The 20777-nt window shown below is 44.7% G+C and overlaps 1 protein-coding gene across 4 annotated transcripts in view; it reads right to left on the bottom strand.

Moving 5' to 3' along the window:
* KIF2A (kinesin family member 2A) overlaps positions 1-20777 on the bottom strand; it is a 113021-nt gene that overhangs the window by 4226 nt on the left and 88018 nt on the right. For 2 of the 4 annotated variants that reach the window (XM_040339769.1, XM_040339779.1), the window contains exons 15-20: positions 18620-18730; positions 16135-16202; positions 7937-8050; positions 5918-6068; positions 2482-2583; positions 136-271 (exon numbers count right to left, since the gene is read on the bottom strand). In XM_040339769.1, coding sequence (XP_040195703.1) covers positions 136-271; positions 2482-2583; positions 5918-6068; positions 7937-8050; positions 16135-16202; positions 18620-18730 — 682 coding nt within the window. The remainder of the gene's footprint in view (positions 1-135; positions 272-2481; positions 2584-5917; positions 6069-7936; positions 8051-16134; positions 16203-18619; positions 18731-20777) is intronic. The other 2 variants (XM_040339786.1, XM_040339793.1) reach the window with 1 other exon arrangement.

Here is a 20777-nt window from a genome sequence, read left to right as displayed (position 1 = left end):
AAGAATATCCATTTCAAATGTATATTTAGCCAAGCTGCCTGGTTGAAGTTCCTTTTAATTATGTAATAAAATTACAAAACAATATCTTTGTGGCAATTTTTCCACAATCAGCCCATGTCACTAAAGTGTACATACCTCTTAACTCCGCTAGAATGTCAATCTTCTGCTCCAGGATTGCTTCCAGCTGTGTGGCGTATGAATCCACATCATAATCTACCTCCTCGGTCATCTCTAGCAGAGCCTTTTCATCTTCCAGCCATCGGATGGACTCCTGTTGAGACAAAACAACTTCTAAATCTAAATGGATTTTCCTGGGGGCCTGGGACTGGAGGACCATGGGAAGAAAAACTTGACTTCAGTACACTAACCCAATTGCTTTCCAGAGGCAATTTAAAATATGTCAGTTTAAGCAGTTCTGGGCTGCCCCATGGCATATATACTGCTACAGGGCAGCCCCCCTACGCAGAATCATTACCGTATTTAATCGGCGTATACCGCGCACTTTTTTTGCCCTGAAAATCAGGGCAAAATCGTGGGTGCGCAATATACGCCGATACCCGTGCTGTGTTTGAACCACTGCGCCGACATATACCGAGTGCAGTACACTCGGGTATAGTCTGGCTGGGCTGCTCTCGCGGTCACGTCCTGTACGTCCTTTACGCGAGAGGAGCCGAGCCCGCCCGACTATACCCGAGTGTACTGCGCTCGGTATATGTCGAAGCAGTGGTTCGAACACAGGGATCGAGCTGGGAGGACACCACGATGGCCGCCGGACCGGACGAGGCCGCCGATGGCTGACGGGCAGGACGCGATGGACGACGGGCAAGACACCGACGAGGGGCATCCAAACTAAGTATTTTTTTTTTCCAGGAATTTTGCTTCAAGTTCGGGGGTACGCGCTATACGCCGGGGCGCGTTATAGCCCGATAAATACGGTATATTAGATATATATATCTAGTGCACTTCCGCCTAGGTGGTACACGCCACTGTGCTATTATAGTCATTCTATATAGATGGTACATACACCAATTACTATGCTGTTCTACTCTAATAAAAGACCAGTAAAGATTTCCCTCCATAAAAATAAAATATCAAACATGAACCACCAAATACAGTAAAATATTGGTTGGAGAGCGTTTTGCAAGACAATCAAAATGTATTTAGTACATTTTGACTTGATATACTAGCGTCATGTCACAACTGAGTATAAAAGAGAAGAGAGGCACCTCTAAGTGTAGAAAAATGGTTACATTTAATCAAGGTACAACATTTAGCAACTCACATAGTTGATGATCAACACAGGCACTAAGTATGCAGAAATCTGGGGTAAAGCTGTCCACATAAATGATCCTCGGCAGCACCATAGACGTCCTCCCTTCCACACTGTATTCTATGAGCGGTTCAAGCCTTGCTTTCAGATCGCTCTACTGCAGGGTAGTCTTCCCAATCACGATTGCAGACTGACAGCAGTGAGAGACGGCGGTGGAGGAGGACAGAGGATGGTCTATCTATGTGGACAACTTTACCCCTGATGTCTGCATACTTAGCTGTGCCTGTTTTAATCATCAACCATGCAAGTTGCTAAATGTTGTACCTTCATTAAATGTAACCATATTGCTACACTTAGAGGCGCCTCTCTTCTCGTGTAAACACAGTTGCGACAGGACACTTCTTGTAGCTCCTGCTGGATTTTGCTTCTAATCCCCTTGGGGAGGCTGCCATTTGTGGATGGACATTTTATGGTTACACAACCTATCACATTGCTATAATCTTATTAAATGGACTATAAACTGAAGGACTTCTGAATAAATGGTTGCGGATCGAATCAGTTAAGTTTCCATTATTTCTTACGGTGAAATTCGCTTTGATATACAAGTGCTTTGGATTACAAGCATGCTTCCGGAAGGAATTATGCTCGCAATCCAAGGTTTTACTGTATCACTTCGGGTGGAATGACACCTAATAGCGCCCTTTAGACATCCTTCATAGGACAATTTTATCTATTTGGCTACAACATAAGGGCTCTTTCACAAGTCTGTCCGTTTTCACAGACTCCGCTTATCCGGCGGATGATGGGTCCATCTCCACAGAGACAGACCTGTCAGAACCCCACTATCCTCTATGGCAGATTGGATGAAAACTGATCTGCCTGTCCGTTTTCATCCGATCAACGGATGGAAAATAGGGTTTCCATCTGTCTAGATTTAGTGGAGTGGATCGGATGTCGGCGGACAGGTCACCGCTGACATCAGTCGCTCCGAAGAGCTACAGGGAGCATCCGTAAGGTCCGCCTAAAAAACTGACAGGCATACCTGAATGGCATGTGTGAAAGAACCCCAATAGAAAATACGATCATAAATAACAAAATTTCAGAGCAAACGCTAGATAAAAGAGGAGGTAATACAACAAACAAAGGATAGGACAGAATAAGCCTACAGCATGATCACATTCCAATCATATATAATATCACTTCCTTCATACCTGAAACACGGCTCTGTGATCTTCTACTACCTGCTCTTCCATCTCCACCATCTGTGACACGGCTTCATGAAACGTGAAGAGCTGTGGGGAGACCTCTTCTTCCTGAAAATGTAAAACGGAACATTATAATTGCATGGAGCCGCCACATCATATTGAGCTAAAAGACATGGACATCAATTGTATATGGTACAGAAAGTATTGGCATAGAATGGGGATCTCCAAGCTCCCAGTAGACTTCTAGTACAGACACGGGCACTATGCTCAAAGCCATTTGTTTGAGGAATTGCATGTGTATAGGCAATTGCGTTTTTTATTTTGGAAAATATCTTCAACAGTTTCACTGTAATCCACAAGAGGACATTCTTCTATGTAGGAACACCCTTAAACTTCCATTCCAAGTTTAAAAGAGCCAGATGTTTTGGTGTCCACGTTTCTGGACTGTGCAAGAACAAAAGCCGTTGAACAATGCTTCAATACACTGACAGAGAACATCCCCTCCACCTACCCTGGGGACCCTTTCATATCTGAATATGAACCAGCAGCTTGCTTACCAGCTGACAATGTGCTACACAGAAACCTGAGACAAGAGACCTCTCTGGGATCTAAGTGAATACATCCCAATGTGTGCTCATTTTGTCCTTATTTGTAGCTGGGCGTTTAGGAAGCTGATCAACATGATGAAGTACTAGACATTCCCCTAGACCATAAATAACAGGGGGATGCCATGCCTTTACTATCGAATAGAAAATGACTTTGCAGTATTGTCACACTCGTTTCCAACTTTATTTTTGTTTATTTTGCTTTTTTCTCCTCTCTCTTTACACACCAGTCTCACCCTGCTCTTATTGCCTCATGGGATAGCCACATTACATACCCCAAAAGGTATTGGCTTCCAGACAGTGTATGGATGAAGACAGACATGGCAGCACATCAGGGAGTCAGCTGCAAGAACCCGCAAGAGGCAGCTGGCTACTGATGAGCTAGGAAGGGTAGATGGCGCTGCAGGATCTGGTGTGCAGCAGTAGATAGCTGGCTTTGCAGACCCTCCTTTTTTCATGGAGCCGCATATATGCCTATGTGTCTTTGTGCAAAGAGTGTGCCACACAGCACGCTTCCAGCACAGAGACTGCAATCTCAACATAAGCCCTGGGTCCTGTACCAACGATTGGGACCCAGAACTCCCGGTTCACCTGATGGCTGTAATAGCCTCTGCTTGGCTATCACAGTGATGAGTCACTGTGAAGCCCGCCTCTGTTTCTCTGTGAATTTAAATAGCTTCACTTAGTATCTGTGTTTGTGTGTGAAAAATGCGCATTATTGTTTCTGGGCTGTACTACGGGTACATACAACAGCTAACCATACACATATGTAGTATCGCTGCAATCACCAGAAGCAGGATAATTTATTTTGGGTTGTTCTTTGGTGGTAGGTTATGGTTGTAACAAGAAATATACAGCCAATTTAAAGGGGTTGTAAAGGTAAACGTTTTTTTACCTTAATGCATCCTATGCATTAAGGCAGGGGTGTCAAACTGGCGGCCCTCCAGCTGTTGCAAAACTACAAGTCCCATGTTGCATTGCAAGGCTAACAGTTACAAGCATGACTCTCACAGGCAGAGGCATGATAGGACTTGTAGTTTTGGAACAGCTGGAGGGCCGCCAGTTTGACACCCCTGCATTAAGGTAAAAAAACATCTGACAGCACCGCCCCCCCCCCCCCCCCCCGATTTACTTACCTCACCGTTCGAAAGTCCCGGGCGCGTGCTTATCATCTTGTTTGGTTCCCAGCCTGGCCGTTGATTGGCTAGGCGGATTGATAGCAGCGAAGCCATTAGCTGGCGCTGCTGTCAATCACAGCGCGTGATGCGGCGCGCCGGGAGGCGGGGCCGATTGATGCAGTCGGCGGCTATGCCCGCCGATGTATCACGAGAGCGCGCTCGCAAAAGCTTTCCACCATGCGAGGGAGCTCGCATGAACATGGAAAGCTTTTGCGAGGGGGAGCCGAGACAGCCGCCGAGGGACCCCAGAAGACAGTATTCGGGGCCACTCTGTGCAAAACGAACTGCACAGCGGAGGTAAGTATAACATGTTTAAAAAAAAAAAAAAAAAAAATTTGCCTTTAGTGTTCCTTTAAAAAAAAATTGGGGTCAGTTCTCCTTTAATAATTACAAAAATAAAATAAAATCAGGAGCCATCCATTACCCTTTATTACCAAAAAGGACTAATTTGTCCCGAAGAAAACAAAAAGGTATAATCCACCTAGATGCCCAAAGGAGTTGTTACTATATGTATGGTTTTACAAACACGGATCAACGTTGCAAAATTGTGCTTGGGCATTAACATTTGTTTTACCCTTAGGCGTGAAGGGGTTAAACTAGATACATTTTAATAACCTGACATAAATTTGCCAAGTTAATCAATTCGAACCCGGGCCATTGTAGAATGACGTCATATGACGTCCTCGGGCCTCTGGGGCATGCTTGCCACGTCACTCAGGTGCCGATGCGCGTGCCTGGCGGCCGCAATGTCCGCCAGGTACCAGCGATCGGCAGTTGCAGTGCCAGGGACGTGGATCTGTGTGTGTAAACACACAGATCCACATCCTGTCAGGGAGAGGAGACCGATGGTGTGTCCCTTGTACATAGGGACACCCATCGGTCACCTCCCCCAGTCAGTCCCCTCCCCCCACAGTAAGAATCACCTAGCAGGACACATTTAACCCCTTGATCCCCTCCTAGTGTTAACATCTTCCCTGCCAGTCACATTTATACAGTAATCAGTGCAGTTTTATAGCACTGTTCGCTGTATAAATGTGAATTGTCCCAAAAATGTGTCAAAAGTGTCCGTCGTAATATCGCAGTCCTGACAAAAATAGACGCAGATAACCGTCATTACTAGCAAAAGAGAAATACAAAAAATGTCATAATTCGATTCCCCATTTTGTAGGCGCTATAACTTTTGCGCAAACCAATCACTATATGCATATTTCGATTTTTTTTTAACCAAAAATAAGAATATGTATCGGCCTAAAAAAAAGGGGAAAAAAAAGTAAAAAAAAAAAAAATTGAATATTTATTATAGCAAAAAATAGTGTTTTTTTTCAAAATTATCAGTCTTTGTTTATAGCGCAAAAAATAAAAAAACGCAGAGATGATCAAGTACCACCAAAACAAAAGCTCTATTTGTGGGAAAAAAAGGACGTAAATTTTGTTTGGGAGCCACGTCGCACGACAGCGCAATTGTCATTCAAATTGCAACAGTGCTGAAAGCTGAAATTTCGCCTGGGCAGGAAGGGGTATATGTGCCCAGTAAGCAAGTGGTTAAAAACCAAAAAAAACACCACATGAAAATACATATAGACCTCCAAAATGTACACACTGCAGCATTCAGCAATGACATGAATCACAACAGCTGGTGTAATAAAGGAATCCACCTACATTTTGTTCACACAGAAGTTTGAGGTCATCCCTCTGAGGAGAGCTGCCTACTCCCCACAGCGACTCCAGGTCATCCAGCTGATTTGGGGTGTGGTGCAACATGGGGCGCGGGTCCCCAGCACAATTTGGATCAACAGTCAGCTCTTTCACTCTAAAACAGAAGAAGATTTATTAGATCAATCTACTACAAGAGGCAGTGAGAAATAAATATATGATGAAATCAAATATTCCGAGTGCAAAATGTCCCTTGTATAGATCTCCTTGTAAAATGATCATCAATGTTCCATTAAAGCTTTAACCTCTCGTTTACTGGAAACCACATTTTAGAACATTCTATAAATGCCGGTTACATTTTACATTTCTTTACCTTTCTGATGAGTCACTGTACTTCTTGACAAGAACATATCCTCAAGTCCTGTAACGGACCATGGTGGAAAGCCATGCCATGGCCACCTGCCCTCACTACACTAGAGAGCTCATTCGCCACATCTGTTGCTGTCAGTACACTGCCAAGATCAGCATGTGTCTCAACAGCTGCAGCTGGTACAAATCCATGACGAGCCAAAAGGCTCTACAGCCATCTGCATACCACATGTCCACTGACATCCGCTGCTCCATAGAGAGCAATGGCTGGTCCGATCAGGTCGCCTGAAAAACTGACAGGTGGACCCGATCAGTCCATCAGTGAGAATGGGGCCTTATGCAACTGAGAACAGAGGGAATGTGATTACTTATTTAAAAAAGGCATTTATAAAAAAAAAAAAAAAAATATCTACACAAATGTTTTTGCCTTTTATTTCCATTTTAAACTGAATGGGTTGTTTTAAATGATCATTTCAAATCACTTTAAAGTGGGTGTAAACCCTCAGGTAGAACTTTCACCTACAGGTAAGCCTAGATCAGTGTTTCTCAACTCCAGTCCTCAAGGCGCCCCAACAGGTCATGTTTTCAGGATTTCAGTTAGTATAAACAGCTGTGGTAATTACTAAGGCAGTGAAACTGATCAACTCACCAGTGCAAAATAATGGGAAGCCTGAAAACATGACCTATTGGGGTGCCTTGAGGACTGGAGTTGAGAAACACTGGCCTAGATTAAGGCTTACATGTAGGTGCTTGCAATATCTCAGAGACCTACATGGTTTAGGAGATGTTTGCAAAAAAGACTGTACCGATGTCTATGGCGCAGGCGCACTGAGCGTGCCGTTTTATGAATGGGTCATGCCGTGACCGCTCCCGCGCGCTTGTCCGGGAGTGACGTCACTTCAGCCAGTCAAAGAGCCAGAGTTCACTGACCCCGGAAGAAGAGGGGCGAAGAATGGCCGCTCGCAACTAGCGAGGAAGACTGGGACATCGCAGGCTTCTCCTGCAGGTGACACATAATGGGCTACTATGCGATGCACAGTAGCCCATTATGATTCATCTTTGCAGGGAAACAAAGAGGAAGTAAACCCAATAGGGTTTACTTCCTCTTTAATATATTATTTTTAGATGCGCCACAAGGCGGAGCTTTCAGCCCCGCTCCAGATGCGCCACAAGGCGGAGCTTTCAGCCCCGCTCCAGATGTTCAATCGCTTAAAATGCGCACCCATTCTAATCAAACCTCTGCTCTAGCAGAATTGAATTGTGCTCCTAATCCGCCAAAACAGGAAACTGCAATCCAACCAAGCAGCGCTTTAAAAGCTCATTAGAAACGGCTTTTAGGGGGATCATATAAATGTAAAGCAACTAAAAGGTCAATTGATGGAACTTTATGGTACTCCCTGACTAACTGCCTGTTGCTTAAAGGTGTGCTATAAACAAGGAGATCTCTACAAGATGAGCTCTGAAAAAATAAAATAAAACTCAACTGAAAATAAATTCATGCTACCAAACTATAATGGAAAATCATATAAGCATGCAAAACACATTGAAAATGAAAAGCATGAATTAAAGAAAAAACAGACAAGTAAATGACTGACTAAAACCAAGGTAATGCACATGGGTGATGACAATATCTGAAATGTAGAAGGCAGGTTAGACCTGGTGAGCGTAGGAGAGAAGTCATCATACTCATAGGAAGGAGAGAGATCAGAGCGACTTCCGCTACCCTGAGAGAAGGGAATATCCGACGGACTAATCCCAAATTCCTTTACTCTGCAGGCCCGAGACACAGCAGAAAGATGGAGGAAAGGTTGAGAAGGACACAAAACATTTTATCACTGTCCATTCACACAGTTAGGCAGAGAGAACATTCATACTACCAACACATGTAACGTCATAACTAGGGATGGGAAAATCAATTTGTGATTGGCTGCTTGCCTGGCGAATCGCTACTCTGCAACTCTTCTGAAGATTTTTATACTGACTGACAGACTCAACCAGCTCATGAATGGTAATTCTCAGATTCATGCAATTCCCAACTCACCAGAGATCGGGTAGAGGATGAATTCAGCAAATCAGAAGCATCAAAGAGCCGCAATTCACTTGCAAATCAAATCATATGATTAGCTCATCTCTAGTTCATAGCTTTGATAAAAAGCAACATGCAAAAACAATGGAGTAGTATACACTTCATAATAAATCGCCAACCCAAACCAATACAGCAACAGGAAACATGTATGCTCACTTCTAGTGTACAATATGTAACAAACTTCAACTACCATACATGATTTGTGTCAGACTATGCAAAGGTCTTCTGTAATAAAGACTGATGAAGTTGCTTATAATGTAAAAGAACGTAAACAGAAATTTCGGTGTACCTGTAAATTCCACATCTTGAAGTACAGCATGGGACACAGGAATGGATTCCTCAGCTGGCCAAAGATTTGAACCATGTATGGGCAGGCTGAACGTACCCAAGTTGATTTGATCAACTTGGTTACAACCAGCCTGTTCGATTTTGAATTTGATTATTGCTAGTGGCTGTTAGGGACGCTAGCAATAATCACTGTGTTCTCCCGACGGGAGATCACATTGGCTCAGCGGGAGGGATTTCCCCCATTGACATTGTCTGATTGATGGGAGAATAATGGACTTTTCTTTTCCTGCAACCTGGGATTCCATGAAACAAATTTGCTCCATCTATGGCCAGCCTTGGACCATGGTTTATATTACACCATCTTCAGGTTATGGAACACTGGCATAAGCTTTTCGGGGACCCACCCCAGACTTCATCCGTCACAGTGGGGATCCCATTGAAGGGATCTGGGTGCTCGAGGAATGGACCATGGTGCTGGATCTGTATAGTACCTGGAGCACTACATGCCAGGTGAGCACAGAATGCAGGCTTGAGAGCCCGAATGTAAACATTGTTGCATTGTCCAGGTGCGTGTGCGCTTCTCAAGGTATGCCCCGAGGGCAACTGATCTGGACCCTGCTAGCATGCTATAAGACAATTAGCATTCTGATCTTGACAGAAATATCAGGAGACGGTAAAAGTAATCTGGAGCAAAATAGAAAAATTAATTAAAAAAAATCTTCTCAAACAGAAACTGGAGCCTCTCGGAACGGTGGTGTTATATGGAAACACTTAGGACAGGACTGGTGGGCAATGAGAGGCTAAACTGATGGGCAAAGATAGGTGGCACTGATGGCTGCTGATGAGGCAGGCACTGATTGGCACGGATATGCTTTATGCTAATATAGCAATACCTTGGACTGCGAGTAACACAGTTTACGAGCGTTTCGCAATACGAGCCATTTAAAAAAAAAAGAGATTTTTAATACAGCTTACCTGTAAAATCTTTTTCTTGGAGTACATCACGGGACACAGAGCGGCATTCATTACTATATGGGTTATATGGAGTACCTTCAGGTGTAGACACTGGCAATCTCAAACAGGAAATGCCCCTCCCTATATAACCCCCTCCCATAGGAGGAGTACCTCAGTTTTGTAGCAAGCAGTATGCCTCCCAAAATGGTCCTCAAAAAAGAGGGGTGGGAGCTCTGTGTCCCGTGATGTACTCCAAGAAAAAGATTTTACAGGTAAGCTGTATTAAAAATCTCTTTTTCTTTATCGTACATCACGGGACACAGAGCGGCATTCATTACTATATGGGATGTCCCAAAGCAATGCTTACAATGAGGGGAGGGAGAACATCTCCAAGACAAAAGGATTTAATTTAGAGATATACTCAAATCATAATAAATCCAACTTAGTTGAGAAAAATAATTTTAAATTTTAAATTTAACTCAAAAAAGAGGAGCCCCCGGAATCCGAGGGTCTCAAACTGCAGCCTGCAGCACTGCCTGCCCGAAGGCAGTATCAGTATTCCTTCTTACGTCCAACTTGTAGAATTTTGTAAACGTGTGGACAGAAGACCGGGTTGCCGCCTTGCAAACTTGAGCCATAGAGATCTGGTGGTGTGCTGCCCAGGAGGCGCCCATGGCTCTAGTAGAATGAGCCTTTAATGATACTGGAGGAGGCAACCCTTTCAAGCCGTAGGCCTGAGTGATTAATTGCTTAATCCACCTAGAAATGGTGGACTTTGCAGCTGCCTGCCCCTTCTTGGGCCCCTCCGGTAGAATGAACAGCACATCTGTTTTCCGGATCTTCTTTGTAGCTTTAAGATAGGCCTTCATGGCCCTGACAATATCCAAGGTATGCAGCAACCCTTCCTTTCTGGAAGTAGGTTTAGGGAAGAAGGATGGTAATACCAAATCCTGGTTTAAATGAAAACTGGATATGACCTTCGGTAGGAAGGAAGGATGAGGGCGGAGAACGACCCTGTCCTTATGAAAAACAAGATATGGTTCCTTACAGGATAAGGCCGCTAGCTCCGAAACTCTTCTTGCGGAAACTATGGCAACCAAAAATACTAACTTCCTTGTCAGTAGAACCAAAGGAATTTCAGCCAACGGCTCAAACGGTTGTTTCTGTAAACTTGACAGAACAAGATTTAAATCCCACGGACAAAGCGGGGATTTAACTGGAGGTCTAATACGTAAGACCCCTTGAAGGAAGGTCTTAACCAGCGAGTGGGTGGCCAGCGGCCGCTGAAACCACACTGACAGAGCAGAAATCTGTCCTTTGATTGTGCTTAATGCCAATCCTTTATCCACTCCTAGCTGGAGAAAACTTAATACTCTATCGATGGTAAATTTGCGAGAAAAGCCATCGCTTGGACTCACACCAGCCTACATAGGCCTTCCAGACCCTGTAATAAATCACCCTAGAGACCGGTTTCCTGGCTCTGATTAGGGTAGAGACTACTTTCTGAGACAGACCTCTACCCCTGAGAATCAGGGATTCAGCTTCCAGGCCGTCAAATTTAGATGCCGTAAGGCAGGGTGGAGGATCGGACCTTGCGATAGCAGGTCTGGCCGTAGAGGAAGAGTCCAAGGGTCTCCCACTACCATCTTTAGGATGAGTGAGTACCATGCCCTTCTGGGCCATGCTGGAGCTACCAGGATGACTGGTATGTGTTCCACCCGGATCCTGCGCAGCAGGCGGGGTAGTAACTGGAGCGGGGGAAACGCATAAAGAAGTTTGAACTGATGCCAAGGGCAAACCAACGCATCGGTTCCGCAGGCCATCGGATCCCTTGAGCGGGATATGAACCTGTCTAGTTTCTTGTTGAGTCTCGATGCCATGATATCCACGTCCGGCACTCCCCATCTTTGGCAGAGTGCTTGAAAGACTTGTGGATGCAGAGACCATTCCCCCGGCCATAGAGTCTGGCGGCTTAAGAAGTCAGCCTGAAAGTTGTCCACTCCTGGAATGAATATTGCCGATATGCAGGGCACATGCGCCTCTGCCCATAGGAGAATCAAGCTCACCTCTCTCTGAGCGGCTTGACTCCTGGTTCCCCCTTGGTGATTTATGTATGCCACGGCCGTGGCATTGTCTGATTGAATTCTCACCGGGAACCCCTGCAATTTTGACGTCCAAGCCCTGAGGGCTAGTCGAGCAGCTCTGAGCTCCAAGATGTTGATGGGCAACTGCTTCTCTGGCTTTGCCCAAGTACCTTGGCGAGTGCAACCATCCAAAATTGCTCCCCAGCCCGTCAGGCTGGCGTCTGTGGTCACTATCTTCCAAGCCACTGGGCTGAAAGACTTCCCCTTCAGTAGATTCTGAGGGTCTAACCACCAACACAGACTTTGTCGGACTCTTGATAAGAGCGGCAACGGGATATCCAAGGCCTGTGGCCTTCTGCTCCATGCTGACAGGATGGCTGCCTGTAGGATGCGAGTGTGGCTCTGGGCGTATGGTACCGCCTCGAACGTGGCCACCATCTTGCCTAGTAACCTCATACATAGGCGAATAGTCGGTTCTTTCTTGCTTAGAACCAGTAGGATTAATTCCTTGATGGCTTTTACCTTCCTCAGAGGTAGGAACACTCCTTGTTGTTCTGTGTCTAATCTCATGCCGAGATATTCCAACTGCCTTGTGGGCTGGAAAGCTGACTTTTCTCGATTTAGGACCCAGCCGAACCTCTCGAGGTATTGGACCGTGAGGGCCACTGCTCGCTCCAAGCCGGGAGACGAGTGGTCTATGACTAGGAGGTCGTCCAGGTATGCTAGGATCGTGACCCCTTGGATCCTTAGCTTGGCTAGGATCGGAGCTAGGACCTTCGTGAACACCCGGGGGGCCGTAGCCAACCCGAAGGGAAGCGCCACGAATTGGAAGTGACGCGAAGCCACCATGAAGCGTAGATATCTTTGATGTGGCTGATAAATTGGAACATGAAGGTAGGCATCCTTTATGTCTATGGACGCCATGAAGTCGTCCTTCTGGAGTGTGGCAGCTGCTGACCGCACGGATTCCATCCGAAATGAGCGGATCTTTAGATATGCATTTACCATCTTTAGGTCCAAAATTGGCCTGACATCTCCATTGGGGATGATGAATAGGTTGGAGTAGAAACCCAGCCCCTGTTTCAGGACTGGCCGGAATCCGAGGCGGATCGTTTGGAATCCTCGACTCCTGGAAATGAGGAGGAGGAAACCTTAGGAAATCTAATTTGTAGCCTGTGGCCACGGAAGACCGTACCCACTCGTCGGGAATGCTGGCTTCCCAAATCTCTGAAAAGAGTCGCAGCCTTCCCCCCACCTTCGTGGGTGGGGGCGCCCCTTCATAAGGTTGGCTTGGGGGCTGGTTTTGCTGGTTTGCGAAACCACTGCCTTTTGCCTCTAACAGCCTGTCCTTGTGATTTGCTGTTGAAGCCGAAGTTTGCTTTTGCAGGAGGCCGTCGATACTGCTTGGCATTAGAGGGCCCCTGCCCAGGGGAATACTGTCGTTTAAACGCAGGCCCCTGAACCTTCTTCTTAGTTGGCAAGAGAGTACTCTTGCCGTTTGAAATGGTCTGAATGTATTTATCTAGGTCTTCTCCGAAGAGTCGTCCTCCATGGAAGGGGAACCCTACCAGGAGCTTCTTGCATGGGGGCTCAGCCTCCCAGCTTTTTAACCATAAGAGTCTTCTCATATGGATAAGGGATAACGATAAACGTGACGCTTGCTGGATAGAATCCTTGATTGCGTCTACCGTAAAACATATGGCCTTAGGGACATCCGAAAATTCTTCTGCCTGCTGGGCAGGAATAAGTTTAAGCATCTGCTTAAATTGATCCGATAATGCTTGAGCGACCCCAATCGCAGCCACAGCTGGCTGTACTACTGCCCCTGCAGTAGTGAAGGAGTTCTTAAGTAGTGCTTCCAAGCGCTTATCAACTGGATCCTTGAACACCTGTATGTTTTCTACAGGGCATGTTAACGATTTGTTAACACATGAGATGGCTGCGTCCACTGCAGGAGTAGCCCATCTTTTGGAAAAATTTTCTTCCATAGGATATAGGACAGAGAACTTCTTAGGTGGTAAGAAGATCTTATCTGGCTTGTTCCAATCTTGGAACAAAACTCCCTCTAATAGAGGATGGATCGGAAACACAGCATTGCTTTGAGGCGCCCTCAGTGAGCCCAAAGCTGAAACCGTCGATACCTGGAGATCTGGTACTGGCAAGTTGAATGCCCTATGGACCAAGTCCGACAATCCTTGAATCCACCAGCTCTCCCTCAGGGAGACTGCCCCAGACTCCTCTGTATCCGGATCTTCGATCCCTGAACCTACTTGGTCCTTGTCCAAGAGGTCGTCCAATTCCCCTGAGGAAAGGACCTCCTCTTCTGAGGGTCCGCGCTCGGGCGACGGAGATCTATTCCGCTTACTGCCCCGCATAGCTGCGGCTATCATTTTACCCATGCTTTTCTGCATCTCTTTTAAAGAGGTGAGTAATACCTCCTCGTGACCATCTTAGGGTTGGACTGACCCGCGTCAGCTCCAGCCCCAGATCCCGATGGCCCCAAGGCTCCCTGTGGGGAAAGCAGCGGCATAGCATTGTCCGAGACCTCAGACTCTCTGGGGGAATCCCCACCTCTTGTACCCTTGTTTTTTGATGCCATGGTACAATACCGAGGTACACCTGCTACTTATTGGTACCTGGGACTTATAAATAGTTAAATGCCCAAACACCTGTTTGGGGGATAAAAAATGCTTCCTCTCCCCTAGATGACACTTTTTTTTTTTTTTTTTTTTTTTTTCAAAAAAAAATCTTTTTTTTTTTTTTTTTTTTTTTTTTTCAAATCTAGGAAAGAAAAAACATTCTGTCCCCCTGAGTAGTATTGCAAGAAAAACTATGAGATGGAAAAGAAACAGCCTATTCCTAGGCTTGAAAACAGTCTTTCTGAAGACTGCAATATTCTTTCTGGCCACTGTGTGTCCTCGGCGCCCCGTGCTTGCCGTTCTGGTCTTTCCTCCTCAGTTCCAAAGTATTGAATGAGCTATATGGAACAAACAAGGAAGGGCCGCCCCTTCCTTAAGCCACTGACCCGCCCTTCCCCCCCAGCAATCTCAAACAGGAAATGCCCCTCCCGACAGGGGGGGGGTGGGGTTGGGAGGAAGGGACCTCTCTGCTCCAGCAAACTGCAGCCTGGAACCATGAGGAGGTGGGCGTTTTGCCTGCTTTGCAGGCCGTGAGGAGGAAGACTGAATGGAGCATCGCCTGGAGGCTTGCAGGTAAGCACAGCTCTCTGACACACACATATACTTTTATATCACAGGCCCCACTCAATGCTTTTCCAACACTACAAGGGAGGTCACATCTTATGGGGAATAATACATATAGAGCCATCCTATCTTTATGATATGTGACTAGTTTGCCAGATGCAGTGCATAACTTTAGGCATGTCCCCTGTGACCCCCCAGAAAAAACCTGCTAAGAACCAAGTTCCGCAAGTTTTCCCCTCACTTACCTGCTCCATGCCGCAGGACTTTGCCAAGCAAGAGGCCCAATCTTCCCCCATCTCGGTGGGGATGTCTAGACCTTCAGGCCCTGGGTTCCTATGAAGGATCCACTGTCCTGGGCCCATATAGCACTCTGGCAACAGAAACATTAGGCACCCAAAGGTTTCTAAGTTCTGGGCCCAGGGTCCAGCTCTCTAAAAAGAAAAGCATTATGGGCTATACCCCAAGGGTTTGGGGTCCGGTTACTGACCACTTTAGCGCTGAGGCTTTTTTGGACAGAACCGGTTAGCTCACCTAATCCCAAGGATGTGGAGGCAAGCTAAACCATGACTAACACCTAAGACACTGGCGGAAAAACTGAGGTACTCCTCCTATGGGAGGGGGTTATATAGGGAGGGGCATTTCCTGTTTGAGATTGCCAGTGTCTACACCTGAAGGTACTCCATATAACCCATATAGTAATGAATGCCGCTCTGTGTCCCGTGATGTACGATAAAGAAATCCAGACTCTGTTTGCGAGCGTTGTCTCGCAAAACGAGCAGGATTCAAGCCTCTGGGGTGTGCAGTACCGCATTTTGCCAGAGGTGCAGGGGTGCAAGTGACACTTGGAGCCACTCCAAGTGCATCCAAGCGGCTCTGAGTGCTCTCCAAGTGTTTCCGAATGTCTCTGGCGGGTCGATGCATGAGTGACCTTAAAATTATGCCCCCCCCCCAAAAATGGTCTGTGGATACCCGTGAACATGTACATCTCATAAAAGGAGAAATCCGTGTTTACTATATAATTTACCCCAGACCTGTCTAGATGGCTTCTGTTAATCACAAGTATGTAGGAAGGAGACCACACAGCAGGGAAAAACAGAGCAGTCATGCAGTTTCATATTATACACAGAGCATATGTACTCTATTAACTAATACAAATACACAAACACTGTACCATAATTAGTCTTACATACCACAAGCATGAAAGCACAAATCCAGAACCTAGCATGAAATATTGCATACCTGTTAGCGTATCTTAACGTGTTCAAAGTATTTTCACAGGATGCCATACCAGGAGAGATTGTAGCAATCTAAAATTAAAATTTTTACTTAATTATTTGACTTCATTAAAGATAGATTTCTTTTTTTTTTAGCAAAGTGCATTTAAAGTGTAACTTTTTCAGCCATCTAAAGTAGGTCACAGTACACTCCTACCCCCAACAATGCTTCCATCTCTTCTGTGTAAATGTCTGACGCCACCTTTGTTCAGCAATTAGTGGTCTGCATCTACTTCTTGGAATTAGATATTGCCACATATCTAGGCAGTAGCATATTTACAAAGCATATTAGAACTTTCTTAGGCAGGCTATAGGCAGTGCGAATTTCTTTCCTGCAACCATGAGTTGCAGAAAAGAAATTTGCAAGAATCCCCCATCAACACAGACTGTGTTGACAGTGGAACCAGCAATTGTCTTCTCCAAATGGGGGCAACCGTCCCCGCTGGGAAAAAACAGTAATTATCGCCATCAGCTATAGCGGCCACTAGAGATAAATCGCAAGAGAATCTGCCAGGCTGGTACCCAAGTTTATCGAATGACCAACCAACTTGGTACATTCAGCCTGCCCATTAATGGCTTGAATCTCAGCCGGTTCCTGATGAACTGCCCAAGATTCGAAAGTGTATGGCCAGCCTTAGGACAGAAGGTGCTATCCACACAGATATTTATGCCTCTTACCGGGCAGGGTTCACCTCAAATTATAGAGATCAAACATGTCCATGTATAGAGAAATGATGCTCTCACCACCGGACTTCCAGGAAAGGTGTATGGCCCCAGTGGTATATTACAGCATTGGTGTCCCCGCCAAACGAATTATATAAGCAAATCAATTCCATCCAGCTTAAATCTCATAAGGAGGTAGAGAGTAGAAGCAGTGTAGTATGTCGATACATTTTTCCTTTATTAAAAATTATTGCACTTACATGGAAGCATCAATCAGTGGTATACTACTCCACAAACACAGCTGCAGGACTTGCCAGCGGACCAGTGTGTGATGACATTACAGATATGGCTCTTCAACGCATTTCCCCGTAATAGGCGTCCTCTGGCAACACCTGGGTATATCAACCAGATATACCCAGAGTAGTGACGCACAACTGAAAACTCATGCGTTTCAACATGTTATCACATTGTTTTGGGTAGGCTTGGCTTTTAAAGAGGAAGTAAACCTTTCTGTAGTATTTGTATGTATAGGTAAGCCTATAATAAGGCTAACCTGTAGGTACTGTAACTATCTCCTAAACTTGCACCATTTAGGAGATATTTACAGTATACGGAGCCAAATTACGTCATCATTGCATGCGCTCTAAAGTTACAGCCGCTTGTTCCGGCTCTTCAGGGCCTGTGCCGTAACCAGTGGTTCCTGCGTGCATGTGTGGGAGTGACGCATTTGTGGCTCCGACCAATCAAAGCGCCGTAGCCCGCAAACCCAGAAGAAACACTGGGGAAGAGGTTGGCCGTGTCAGCAGTGTGCGCGACCCACTGAAGTCCTTCGATCTAAGGTAAGTATTTCATAATGAGCTAGTATGCGATGCATACTAGTTCATTATGCCTTTGTCTTGCAGTTGTTTTTTTTCTCCAACGAAAGTTTACAACGTCTTTAACCACTTCCATACCGCGCCTATTCTGGCACTTCTCTCTTTCATGTAAAAATCATAATTTTTTTGCTAGAAAATTACTTAGAACCCCAAAACATTATATATATATATTTTTAGCAGACACCCTAGGGAATAAAGTGGCATCATTGCAACTTTTTATCTTGCAAAACGAGCTGCACAGTAGAGGCAAGTATAACATGTTTGTTATTTAAAAAGAAAAATATCTTTTACAACCCCTTTAATGTAGCAGCAATATCTGTACATTTGGCGGCCTTCCTCAGTGTTGCACGAAGGATTTCAAGGGGTTGCTTAGGCACTTAGCAGGGGCAGATTGATCACTCATCTGCATAATTCTGACATCAAAATCACTCAGCTGAGCAGCAATGTGGACCTGTAATCATCAATGTAAGGGGTATTCTTTCCACTGACAACAGTGTATGGGGGGCCTTTCACCCACTGACTACCAAGATAAAGGGGGATCTTTTCGTTTTGTCTCTATTTCTTCTCTGGCCATTATTTAATATTATTGCTTCAAAGAACTGTCAATTGTGTGTATAAGCTAGGGGTGTTCAAAAATATTTGACACCACTCCGAGTCAAAATTGCTAGATATGCCCCCTTTTTAAAATGTATTCCTATATCTATTAAATGTAAAATGACAGAGCATAAATGAGAATAGGAGGTAAAAGAAGGAAAGCACTAACACCATCTGAGTTTGGAGGGGGAATGCTCACGTTGCAGCAAAGAACCTCCATCAACCACTACAAGTTGGACTGGAAGGATAAACGAACAAACACATTGATGAATAGGATCCTCTCAATGAAGGAAAATAAAATATGCAAGCAAATCTTACCATGCATGTGCGAGAGTTTTCCCCGATAAAAGAGTCCCGCAAAACTTGAGTTAGTTTACTGGCTCTAAACGGGGTATGTGGCTTATTCCTCCCTAGAGCACGAATGCACTCCTAAAAAAAGACAGTAAAGCATATCAACAGATCAAAGAATATACACAACAATATTTCACACTTCACTATAGGTAAAACTCCCAATTGTGACACACATTTTATGGGGTTTCTATTATTGAGTGGCCTATTCTTTAAAATGTCAACAGCAAGAGGGGCCAGTGGATGAAAAAGTATTTTAACTTCCTCATCCTAAAATAATTGAAAAATCCAGCAGAGATAGCAGGGTCCCCCTGCAATGGCCAAAGCAAGATGGTTGGCACCATGGAAAACCATGTTCAGGATTTCATTACCTTCCCCGTGAGCGATTTTCTGCTTGAAGCTCTAATACACGCATCAAACAAAACCCCATTCATTTCAATGGCCCTTGTTCACATCTGAGCATTAGGTCACCTGTAGCAAAACACTTGTCGCTCCAAAAAGTGCATGAGCTTCTTTTAGGCAGATTGGCCCCATTTATAGGAGTCGCAGCTTTGTCTTCACTAACATATTTTTCACAAATTTTCACCTTTAGCGCGGTATAGTCCCCCCTTGTGAACAGGGCTGTGGAGTCGGTAGATAAATGTTCCGACTCCTCAGATGTACTTCCGACTCCCCGACTCCGACTCCTCTGTATTAATATGCAAATGTATTTTATACATTCCTTGAGTGAAAAAAAACGCAACCTACCACAGGACTACTGGCTGGGAAGCCAACAGTCTACTGTATTGCACAGTTTAAGCAAAAGACAAACACAATGAAAACAATCAAGTGGCTGGATAGTAGCAGCAGGCATAAACATCAGGAACAGGATCTTTACCAGTTCCAAAATACAAACCACATTATTTGGTTGTTTTAGAACAAAAACAAAGCTTATCTATAATGAACCAAAAACAAAATCTGTAAAACCTAGAAATGGTTTATATTAATCTTGAAATGTAGTTCTAGGCTTAGCAAATGCAAATCAATTCAATGTAGAGTTCTAAGGAAGAGAATTGCCTCTGCCAGATCCTCTTTCATAGAGGCTCTTAAGTCAGACTTTATTATTTTTAGGGCTGAAAATAATCTTTCGACACACTTGGGTGGGTGGCATTGCAGTAACTATTCTGGCCACATCACTAACGATCTCTGGATAAACAAGGATGGCTTCTTCAACAGTAAGTTTTGATGAGCGATCATACTTTTCAACTTCTTTTAGTGCTTTATAAAACTCCTGTTGGAATTTTTTTATTTGGACACTTACTGGTTCTCTAACATGCGTTCCCTGTAAAAGCAGAACACAACACTATGGAAAGTATAAGTATTGCAGCTCCTAATTGTGCGTTGCGTGCCATATAGTGAAGCACATGAAAAGCATGCGTCTTCACGGTCACTTAACGTGTTCGTTTTGCGGTTAAGTGAGGCACTGCATGCATTGGTCTTTATTCTTACAGTAGAGAAGTCATTAATTATAACTTTTTGTGAATTGGGACATTTAAACTTGCTTTTTTTTTTTTTTTAATTCCAATCTAAATTTAGTAGGAGTCGGAGCATTGTTTGCCGACTCCAGGTACCCAAAATTTCCCCCGACTCCGACTCCACAGCCCTGCTTGTGAATACAGACTGGCCCCATAGACTTTAACCACTTAAGCCCCGGACCAATATGCAGCCTAAAGACCCAAGGTGTTTTTACAGTTCGGGACTGCGTCGCTTTAACAGACAATTGCGCGGTCGTGCGACGTGGCTCCCAAACAAAATTGGCGTCCTTTTTTCCCCACAAATAGAGCTTTCTTTTGGTGGTATTTGATCACATCTGCGGTTTTTAGTTTTTGCGCTATAAACAAAAATAGAGCGACAATTTTGAAAAAAAAGCAATATTTTTTACTTTTTGCTGTAATAAATATCCCCCAAAAACATATATAAAAACATTTTTTTTCCTCAGTTTAGGCCGATACGTATTCTTCTACCTATTTTTAGTAAAAAAAATCGCAATAAGCGTTTATCGATTGGTTTGCGCAAAATTTATAGTGTTTACAAAATAGGGGATAGTTTTATTGCATTTTTATTTTTTATTTACTACTAATGGCGGCGA

This window comes from Rana temporaria, chromosome 1 (genome assembly GCF_905171775.1).
Source record: "Rana temporaria chromosome 1, aRanTem1.1, whole genome shotgun sequence".
NCBI classification, from domain to species: Eukaryota; Metazoa; Chordata; class Amphibia; order Anura; family Ranidae; genus Rana; species Rana temporaria.
The sequence above is the reverse complement of the archived record's forward strand: the minus strand, read 5'-3'. Positions and strand labels throughout refer to the sequence as shown.